This window comes from Falco biarmicus, chromosome 12 (assembly GCF_023638135.1).
Source record: "Falco biarmicus isolate bFalBia1 chromosome 12, bFalBia1.pri, whole genome shotgun sequence".
Lineage (NCBI taxonomy): Eukaryota > Metazoa > Chordata > Aves > Falconiformes > Falconidae > Falco > Falco biarmicus.
This window is the reverse complement of record NC_079299.1, coordinates 32,470,954-32,481,273: the sequence shown is the minus strand read 5'-3', so window position 1 is coordinate 32,481,273 and position 10,320 is coordinate 32,470,954. Positions and strand designations below refer to the sequence as shown.

At 43.4% G+C, this 10,320-nt stretch overlaps 1 protein-coding gene across 4 annotated transcripts in view; it reads left to right on the top strand.

The window, feature by feature from the left end:
- Window positions 1-330: 330 nt before the first annotated feature.
- ANAPC1 (anaphase promoting complex subunit 1) overlaps window positions 331-10,320 on the top strand; it is a 33,602-nt gene continuing 23,612 nt past the window's right edge. For 2 of the 4 annotated variants that reach the window (XM_056357243.1, XM_056357241.1), the window contains exons 1-17: window positions 332-721; window positions 860-1,021; window positions 1,200-1,251; window positions 1,489-1,598; window positions 1,975-2,057; window positions 3,208-3,281; window positions 3,562-3,710; window positions 4,241-4,461; window positions 5,037-5,246; window positions 5,881-5,976; window positions 6,440-6,530; window positions 6,647-6,712; window positions 7,640-7,777; window positions 8,095-8,235; window positions 8,593-8,653; window positions 9,186-9,373; window positions 10,207-10,281. In XM_056357243.1, coding sequence (XP_056213218.1) covers window positions 509-721; window positions 860-1,021; window positions 1,200-1,251; window positions 1,489-1,598; window positions 1,975-2,057; window positions 3,208-3,281; window positions 3,562-3,710; window positions 4,241-4,461; window positions 5,037-5,246; window positions 5,881-5,976; window positions 6,440-6,530; window positions 6,647-6,712; window positions 7,640-7,777; window positions 8,095-8,235; window positions 8,593-8,653; window positions 9,186-9,373; window positions 10,207-10,281 — 2,130 coding nt within the window. In that variant the 5' untranslated portion in view covers window positions 332-508. Of the gene's footprint in view, window positions 722-859; window positions 1,022-1,199; window positions 1,252-1,488; window positions 1,599-1,974; window positions 2,058-3,207; window positions 3,282-3,561; window positions 3,711-4,240; window positions 4,462-5,036; window positions 5,247-5,880; window positions 5,977-6,439; window positions 6,531-6,646; window positions 6,713-7,639; window positions 7,778-8,094; window positions 8,236-8,592; window positions 8,654-9,185; window positions 9,374-10,206; window positions 10,282-10,320 lie in introns of all 4 variants that reach the window. The other 2 variants (XM_056357244.1, XM_056357242.1) reach the window with 2 other exon arrangements.

Sequence of the window (10,320 nt, the reverse complement as noted above, 5' to 3'; positions counted from 1 at the left end):
AGGTACAGTTGGACAAGAAAGTGCAGAGAGACTATTCGGTTCCCGAGGGGTGCAGCAAGTCCAAGTTCATGAGGAAAACTGCCACGGGAGGCGGCGGGGGAGGGGGGGGGTGGGGCAGCGGACGCAGAGGGCTGAGACAGCAGCTGTATGGGAAGTACTCTGCTGCCCGGGGAGGCCCGCAAGCCAGCGATCCCACGTGAAAGATCGGTGTGATTATTCTAGGCCAAAACGGCGTTTTGAGCAGGATTCCCCTCTGCAAACGGCCCAAAGGCCCTCGGGCCCGGCATGAGGCCCCACCGCCATTTCGCTCCCAGCGTCCTCTGCGCGGCACCGCGGGGCAGGGCGGGGGCGACAAGATGGCCGCGCCCATGTGAGGAGCCGCCGCCGCCGTCCGCGCTCGCTTCAGCCGCGCTGCCGCTTCCCGCGTGGCCCCGGTAGGCGCGGGAGCCGGAGCCCGGTCGCGGCGGCTGTGCGTCCGTCCCAGAAATAATGAGGATATCGGGCCCCCATGTCGGACCACTCTGACGAGAGGGCGACGATGATTGCGGCCGGCGACCTGCAGGAGTTCGCCCCCCGGGGCCGCGAGCACTGCCGGCGCCACCCCAGCGCCCTCACCCTCCAGCTGCGGCGGCTGCAGCCCGCCTCCGAGCTCTGCTCCTCCGACGGAGCGGCCGGCCTGGTGGGCTGCCTCCGCGAGGTGACGATCCACGAGCGGCAGCGGGTACGAGGCGGCGGGGGCTTCGGCCTGGCCTCCGGCTCCCTCAGTAATCGCCCCGCCGTGACCGCGCAGCGATGACCGGCTGCTGGGCTCACACCGGCAGGCCCCGTAGCTTTCCCTCAAAAAAATCTTGGTTTTCAGGAGAGTTGGCAGTTGAGGAAAGGCGTCAGTGATGTTGGGGAAGCGGTGGACTTCGATGAAGAGCTGTACGTGGCCAGCAATATGGTCATCTGGAGCAAAGGCAGTAAAAACCACGCGTCTGCAGTGTATAAGGCTTTCACGGTCGACAGCCCTGTTCTGCAGGTATGAGAACCTGGAAAGGTGGCGACTGAACGAATGCGCCTTAGCTAAAAAGGACCCGCTGAGTGTTTTCAGGGGGTGGTCTGAGCTGGGGTTATTTTGGGAAATGGGGAAACAAGAGATTGTGTAGTAGCATCAGCTAATAATCGTAAGTTAGTAATTATACTCTGTTTGGTTTTAGGCCTTATGGTGTGATTTCACTATACCCCAGGACAAATCTGAAAAAGCTGATGGTAAGTTTCCTGCTTATTGTAATGCTAGAACAGACACTTCAAGTTCAGCTCTCGTGGCTTCAGAAGCTTCTTCACAATGCTTTGCTGTGTTAAAAGTCTAAAGACTTGCTGGTTTAAAGACTTACTGTGTTAAAACTGTTAACCTTACTCAAGTGTACTTTTTGTGTATAGGGGATGCCTAAAGAAAGAGAGAAACTTCAATGTGTAGGGTTTTTTTTTCTTTTCTTTCCCCCCCAGTTTCAGGCAGTGATGAAATAGTAGAGAAATGTATCTGCATATTGCAGAATTCCTGTATAAATGTGCATAGCATAGAGGGAAAGGATTACATTGCTGCTTTACCTTTTCAGGTAAGTGCTGTCTTTTTTTTTTTTCTTCCACAAATGGGCTTGTTATGTGTTTGCACACTGTGGTGGGGAGTTGTGCATAAAGTGCTGCTGGTCGTGGTCACCTGCGGGTGAAAGCGACAAGGCTGATGAAAGTGTGGCCTTGTGGTTTGGGCATTGAATACTGCTGGAAGTAGTGGAAGCTGGCTGTGTGATGTAGGAAAGTATGGGTATGACTGCTTCGTCATCTGAGAACCTGCTCCAGTTTACATTACTCTTCTCTCAAGCAAAGGCCTAAACACCTTATTTTGCTACAATGAGATACTCAAACATGAAACATAATCAATATGGTAAGTACGTGATTGGTTTTTGTCATAAAACTATTTGTAATTTTTTATAGGTCGCAAATGTCTGGCCAACAAAATACGGTTTGTTATTTGAGCGCACCAGTTCTTCACATGAAGTACCTCCAAGTCCACCCAGGTATGTAATGAGCGGATTTTATTGTTTCATTATAGACAGTTTGCTAATCTAATACAGGAGGGAGTGCAAGAGTTGAAGAGCATTAATGAAAGGATCAGTGTGTTCATGATGGGGACAGGTAAAATCAGGTGAAACACAAGGAAATAGCAGGAAGGAACTGAATGCTGACAATCCATATTCCTCTGATACTGTGTTCAGAACTAGTTGGGAGTGATGATCCTGGGAATGGGATATGGGGGGCATGATATGGGTGTTACTAGCCTGATTTCATTAAGGTTTGTCTGGTGAATTGGTTTCAGGCTGTGATGGATGACTTGGAGATTCACTGAGGGATTGTCATTGAGACACTTTCTCTCAGCTGCAGAATGTTTTAAATATATGGAGCATTACCTGTTTGGTGAGGATCCTAGACCCATGCTCTGTGGCTGGACATACAGCTGAGAAGCAGAGTAAGAAGTTGGATGGTGTGCTGATGAGCAGCTTTAATACAGCCACTTGCTCTTTCGGGCTTTGTGTCCATTCCTGGCGCTTGTGATTCTCTAGTCCTCAGAAGAGTTGGGATTAGAAATGGAGGTCCTGGAAATGTTTATTGAACACGCTCATGAAAATGTGCATTGCAAAAATCATGATTGACCCAACTCCAGCTGGCCTTCCATGAAAATTCTTCCTTTTGCTACTGCCACCACAGATGGGTGGCTTGATTGCTGCTCTGTGATGGATACAAATTACTTGATGGCGGCCGGCATGTCTGGGTCCTGGGAGCTGTGGAACCTAAACTCTTAAGCTGAGTCTGGGTTAAAGGCTTTCTCCTCTTCCTGCCTCCTCCTCCTAACTCTGCTGGTGCCACTCTGTTCGCTCGGGCCAGCAAAGCCTGTTGTGTGGCCACTAGGTGGGGTCATTCTCAAGTGCTCCGAGATGTAAAACAGGACCTCATCAACCTGTTTGATATCCCAGCCTTTGTCTGAGAGTGCTCCGTTAATCCAGCAAGCTTCTGTGAACGAAATATATGTCTCTACTGTTAAAATTCAGGCTTTGATTTGTTAAGGTCTGAAATGTTTTGGGATCGCAGCATATGTACCAGCTACAAGAGAGAGCAATTATGCTTGTTAGCATGTAGGTTTTGAATATGCTTTGTTTGGTCTCTTTCTAGAGAACCTTTGCCTACTATGTTCAGCATGCTACACCCATTAGATGAGATAACACCTCTTGTCTGTAAGTCTGGAGGTAAGTTTGCATCTTTAGATGTATCACTTGGAGTCTCTCAGTATGGTATCAAACGCTTAATGTGTCACTTTACCATTTTCTGTGTTACAAAACTTGCGAGTAATCACTCGTTCAAGAACACAGAAGCAGGGTGTTTTAGCTGCCTCACGAACAGGGAAACTGTTCAGGAAAGAAACGCAGATTGTGGAAGAAAGAGGGTATGAAAAATGCTGATCCTGTAACTGATAACACTGCTGTAGAAATCATCCTTTTACCTTAACTGAAGTTACTACTTCTTTAGCAGGTGTGTTTGGCTCTGCTAGAGTGCAGTATGTTGCTGACTATACCTTGAGGATCGTGTTTCTTAATGCTGAGCCTTCCATTGTGATGACCTATGATACTGTGCAGAGTTTACATACAGTTTGGGCTCTTCGGAGAGTAAAGCCAGAGGTACAAATTTATTGTTGACTGAATATCATTATAAAAAATTTTGGTGTGTGTTTACGTGTCCTTCTGGCTGTGTGTGTTAGAAATTATTTGTGATTTTGTGTGTGTGTGTGTGTGATTTTATTTTATTTGAAAGAGAGTGTTTGTTGGTGTGTTTCTTGGTTTTTGGTTGTTTTTTTTTTTAAATAGTTTATTTCATGTATTTGCCTGGACCATAGCCAGGGAGATCACCTGATGGTCATGAAGTATATTGTGCTTATTGTGATATTCCTTATGTTGTACCAGAAGGTTTGGACTCCTTAAACTGTTGTGTTCTGTAAGAAAAGTGACAAACAATTTAGTGCCGTGAAAAACCATTGGAGTAGTTTCTGCGACTGAGAGAACATGGTTGGTAGAAATAACTTCTTAGACTGAACACCTCCCTGGGCATGAATTTTTAACACCTAACTGATAAAACAAGCTCTTTGAGCATCTCCCTGGCTGTTACTGCACATGTGCTGTTTGTGCATAGACATCTCTGTTTTCTCTCCCAGGAGCAGAACATGGTGCTGAAGTTCTCGGAGCAGATGGGCACACCACAGCCCATGGCCACGAGCAGCTCTTTGACCGCTCATCTCCGAAGCCTGTCAAAAGGAGACTCGCCTGTGGGCTCCCCTTTCCAGAACTACTCATCTATCCACAGCCAGAGCAGATCGGTGTCATCGCCCAGCATGCAGTCCCGCTCACCATCTATCTCCAACATGGCTGCTTTGAGGTGGGTACTGAACATAATGTGTGGGCAGATGACACCGAAGAATACGAGCTATAGAATAGGGTGGACATCTGGTATTTCTGTCTCTGCTGGTGCAGGTGCCTCTTCTGTTACAGCATCTGAAAGCCTTCTTGTGCCATTATTCCTATAGCACAGAAGGATAATTGACGTGCAAGAGCCAAAGAGGCTGTTCTGTCATTACACAGCCGGTCTGTAGCAGAGTCGAGAACTGTCTGCCAGTTGTTTTGAGGCCCAGGAGTGTTTTCATTTAGCTTTTCTAAAGAAAGCCATATTTAGAGGGAAGAGCGTGGGAGAGATTTTTGGTGGAATGGACTATGCAATTTAAAACGTTGGGTTTTTTACTTTTGAAATCTCATCTATTGGATTCTGACAGAGATGGTTGGAAATTAATTAGTCAACTGTTTTCCTATGCTGGAGGAAACAGATACTGAAGTAGCTGCTGGTTTAGGGTGGCTTTGGTTTGTTTTTAAAGTTTCTACCAGTATATAAGCTCTCTGGGATTCTGTATCTATTTTGAAAATCCACTTTTCAGTAAGGTCTTTCATCTTTGCTTGCAGCCGCTCTTACTCCCCTGCCTTGGGAGTGCATTCTTTCTCAGGAGTGCAGAGGTTCAACTTTTCCAGTAGTACTCAGTCACCGAAGAGGCACAGTATTACCCATTCGCCAAACAGCACTTCCAGTGATTCCTTCCTTATACCAGAAACTGAACCAATTGTTCCTGAGCTGTGTATAGATCATCTGTGGACGGAAACAGTCACAAACATGAGGTTAGGTGCTTGTGTTGGGTTGTGAGAAGTTCTGTATTTCTTTTGCTGGGGTGGGAATAGAGTAAAATGACAGCTTTTAGTGTGTGTTTTCTGAAAATGGTGCCACCTTAAAGTAGATTCGTGGACTTGTATGTCCTATTTTTTTTTAAAAAAAAAATTATGCTCACTAAGTGCCCAGCTCCCTTCAAAAGAGAATTGGGGTAGTTGGAACAGTTTTGCCTGTTGTGTTATTTGTGGCTCTCTGAATTGCGGAATGGTTTTATGAGATCTCTAAGGCAAAGTAGGTTCTAACCTGGTCATTGCTTTGGGGTTTTTCTGATCTTCTAGGGTAGAGTATCTCTTTCTCTGTTACCATCAAAAGGAGCAAAACACAGCATGAAACCCTAAGGCTGAACAGGAGAACAAAGCCAAAGAGCACGTGCTTTGCATGCCAAAAAGTGGGGAATGTGAAAATTGGAGTGCCAGAAAATCAGTTTCAGGCTTAGTGACTGAAACTGAGACTGGTGCCTTCTGGCAACTTGATGCGCTGCTAACTGAAGTCTAGTGAGACCCTACAGCTTGTGACACTGTTTTCCCTCATCAAAACTCTTACAGTAAACCAAACAGTGTGCTGATCATTTTGTCTATTTTACAGAGAGAAGAATTCCCAAGCATCAAAAGTGTTTATTACCACTGACCTTTGTGGGCAGAAGTTCTTGTGCTTTTTAGTGGAATCCCAGCTCCAGCTGCGGTGAGCATCCCTATCTTGGGGACAGGTGAACAAAGAGGAGATGTCTACAAATCACCAGCTAGATAATGGTTTTAACATACTTACTCCTCCAGCTAGTAGAATCTGTTATGGCAACATGTGGTACATCACTGGCTCTCACATGACATGTTTTTAACTGTGGTGGCATAGATGATTTGAGCTATTTAAATAAAACTGAAGCTGAGGGAGAACATTCACTCTAAGTTGAATGGTATTCTTACTTATTTTTATCTTTACCCTTGGAGTATGTTGCGGGCTTTAATTAGACTAGCAGAGTAAAAATAAGTTGACTAGCAGGGCAAAACAAGCAAAGGAAGGAGGAAGGAACCAGGCATACCACAATAAAAGTAACTGTGCCATGCAACACTGTTTTAATTCTCTGTCTTCTTTCCCTAACGACAGATAGGACAGTCTCTTTGTTTCTGTTGTTTTCTCAAATCTCTAGGTGTGTAAAATTTCAAGAGAGCAATGATAAGTCGCAGCTGATATTTGGTTCTGTTACCAGTATTCAAGCAAAGGATGCCGCTCCGGTGCAGGTATGTAACCCTGTGTGGACGATTAACTGTGGAGTATCCTGCTTTGTCACTTGTTGTCCAACTGTTGTCATTTGTCTTAAATACAAGAAGCTGAATACGCAGCTTGATTCTTACAGGGCATTGATATGCTGCTGGTTCTGGAAGGCAGCGGAAATCTAGTGCTTTATTCTGGAGTGGTTCGGGTAAGTAACAGTTTCTCTGTCCTAAAAGAAATGTTTGAATCTTTTTGGTTTATGAGGGGATCCTGTGTGCATCATACCATACAAGGTGTCATTTTAAGCTGCTGTAGGCTGCTGCTCACTTGGGACTTGCTTGGGAATGTGGCTGTGCTCACGTACCAAGTGTAGTTTATGCGCAGTGCTTGAAAGGTAGTTCTGAAGAATCAGTGACACTTTGTGATACAATTAAATAATCTCTTGGTCTTATTGCCAGTGCTGGTAAAATACTAAAGTAACAAAATGCTTTCAAAGAAAAAAACCCTTGAAGAATATGGAAAATAAGAATTGTTCCTGAACAAAAAAAAACTTTCAAACTTCTCTGTAGCATGCCAGATGGTTTTAGTAAAACTGTTAGATATTAAAGCAAAGCAATTTGCTTTAATGAGGGCTGTTATTGGAATGGACGTGATTTGATTAATCAAAAATAAAAGTTTTTCTTAAATTCTGTAGAGATGCACTATGCTCTCTGTGTGTGCAGAAACCTTGGACACTGCAATTTGTACGTGTATGTGTTACCACACATTTGTGTGCATGTGTGTATAGGTATATATAGACACACATATGTACACAAAAAAGCATATAGTCTCGAAAGTAGAGCTTTCTCAGTGAAGCCCTGCTGGAACTCTTAGTTGGAGTAGACCTGTAGCAACAACATACAGTGCTGACCATATATGGTAGTTTTTTCAGTGTGCCATCATCAGAAGAAAGTAATTACATGAAGTAATCTTTAATCTTCTCTTCAGAGACCTTAGTTTAAGTACGTTGCCATTTTTCTTAAAACATTTCCTTTAAGATGTTAAAATCTGATAATGTCTGTATATGTAAGCAAGCTTGTGGAAGCACAGGCATGAAAACCAACTATTTGTTTTCCTACATACTGTTCACAAAAAGGTGGGGAAGGTTTTTATTCCCGGGCTGCCTGCTCCATCCCTGACAATGTCCACCCAAATGCCTCGGCCGAGCACTCCCTTGGATAGTGTCAGCACTCCATCCAAGCCTTTAAATAAGCATCTGGGGCCCCTAGAAGAGGTAAGGAGAAAGGAAGTCCTGCCATGGAAGGGGCTTAGTTGTAACAGCTTCAAATGACTGCTTGATTTTTAACTCTCAAGGTATCTTTTGGAGCTAAATCTTTTATTTTTCTTCTGTAAATCCCCAGTATAAATAGTGTTTAAAGAAGATCTATTTAGTGTTGCCCTGTTTATGATTTTTATAAAACTTCTGAGGCAGAGAGTGGAAAGATTTATAGTTATTTTCAAAATACTTATTAAAAATGGCAATTTTAGCTGTCCTTTGCTCAGAGCCTTGTATTTCAACAATTCTAAGCAATCACTTTCACCACTTTTCAGGGTGTACTTTTGTCACCAGTTCCAGAGCTAAGGGATTCTTCCAAACTTCATGAATCAACTTACGTTGAAGACTGTACTTTTCAGCAGCTTGGGACATTCATTCATGCTCTGAGAGATCCTGTCCACAACCGAGTAACTTTGGTAGGCATATCCTGTTAATTTGAGTCGACGCTTTGTTAGCAAAGTGAAATGAGGGTAACATTCACTTCTGCATAGTGAGACATAGCTGGCAGCTCCTGATCAGCAGCAAAATACCACACCTGCATAGGCGGTTCCACCTTTTCCTCTGTAGAATACTCTAGAAGTCAGAACTTGATTCCTTCAAGTGATTCAGCTCAAAATCTATTTCAAGGGTTTCATCTGGGGTTGCAGATTTTTAATGTAGCAAATAACCAGGAATGAGGAATATGCTTAATAGATAAACAAGTTCTGAGTTGGTAGAAAAGGACCCTGGCTTTACCCATTTCATAATTTGACTCTTACCTTCTTATTTTTCAGGAACTCAGCAATAATACAATGGTTCGGATTACTATTCCTGAAATCGCCACTTCAGAACTAGGTAGGGTTCAGAATCTGTCACGTGAAATATGTTCCATAATTTTTGAGGGTTCATTTTTGAAGTAGTTTGTGCATAGCCTAGGCTGTAATGATTCAGTGCCACACAATCCAAGCTCTAATAACTTACCTTCTAAAGCTGCTACCATTTATTTAGGTGCGCTCTGTTGCTTTCAGTCCTTCACCCACTGCTTTCTTAGAACTTCCTTTGTTCTTTAGATTGCTTTGCTCTCTACTATAGTGTATATTATCGTTCGAGGAGGGGCTGAGATGCCAGTTCAGACAGAAGTTGGTTTCAGTAATGAGCAACAGGGAACTTTTTTCCCCTTTTGTGTGGTGAACTAGGGGCTGTGCTCAACCTGAGCTAAAGGAACAGCCGTTCAAGGTTGTCTGGTGTGGCTTTTATTGAAAGAGTATCCGGAGAGTTACGAGTAGGTCCAATAAGAGGACCTGTAGAGATTTATAGTACTGATTGGAAGAAGTACCAGGAGATAAGATGGAAAACACACCTAACTTTTTTTCTTCTTTTCCAACAGTAAAAAGATGTCTGCAAGGAGTCAAAGCTATTCTGCCCAAGGAGATAGCTGTACAGATGCTTGTCAAGTGGTACAATGCTTACAATGCTCCAGGAGGACCAAGCTATCACTCGGAATGGAATTTATTTGTAACATGTCTCATGAATATGATGGGTTACAACACAGAGAGATTGTCCTGGACACGTAATGTAAGCAAGCTCATGTTTGTTTATCAGCAGCTTCAACATAAACTAGGTGACTCTTCAAGGTTCAAATGGTTAGAGAGATAGTGAAGTCAGAAATAGATGGTGTCGTGTCTTAAATCACAAGATACCATCGAATCAATTCTGTATTTCTAAGTTTCAGGTATACGTTTTAGTCTGTGTTTATTATGCAATATATTTATAAGGTACTTGCACCAACTGTCTTGGTAAAATAAAAATAAATTCTGAAGATTTTACCCCAGTTTGTGACTAACACTGATGAATTGAAGATTTGATTAATCCATATTAAGCTTACCCTTGCTAGAAACACAAGTCGCAACTCAGACTCCTGTTTCCTAAAGAGGATTTTCCATGAAGTTTTCAAATTAGTGTTTAAGGATCTGTGTGTTTTCAGCTGCTGTACTTGAATGTATTTGGAGTTTTCTGCAAGTGGGTTTCCTGCTAGCAAGTATGTTTGCAGTACTTGCAGTGGGGGGGGAAAAAGCAGCAAGGGTATGCGTGCAAGTGAAATGAAAGCAGTTACAGTACAGCTACATTACTAGCATTAGCTCATCCACAGTATTTCCTCTGTCCTAGTAAATGCCAGACGTTAGGCAGTCAAACTGTGGAATTTGTGCACTGTACACTAGAATAATCTATACACAGCCAGTTAATCTAATTGCAGTATAGGTTTTATATGAAAGCAAAGTGTAGAAGTACTTAAAGTAACTGTCATGTGATATTCAGTTTGAATTCAGGTGATACAATTGGTGATTCACGTATGCAGCCTTGGGAATTTCAGTACTGAGGTACTTTTTGATATTTTTTATTTCTCACAGCTTGATTTTGAAGGATCGCTTTCACCAGTTATTGCTCCAAAGAAGGCTAGACCATCAGAAACGGGGTCAGATGAAGTGAGAAATGGTTCTCTTTTACAAATAAAAGGCAGGGGG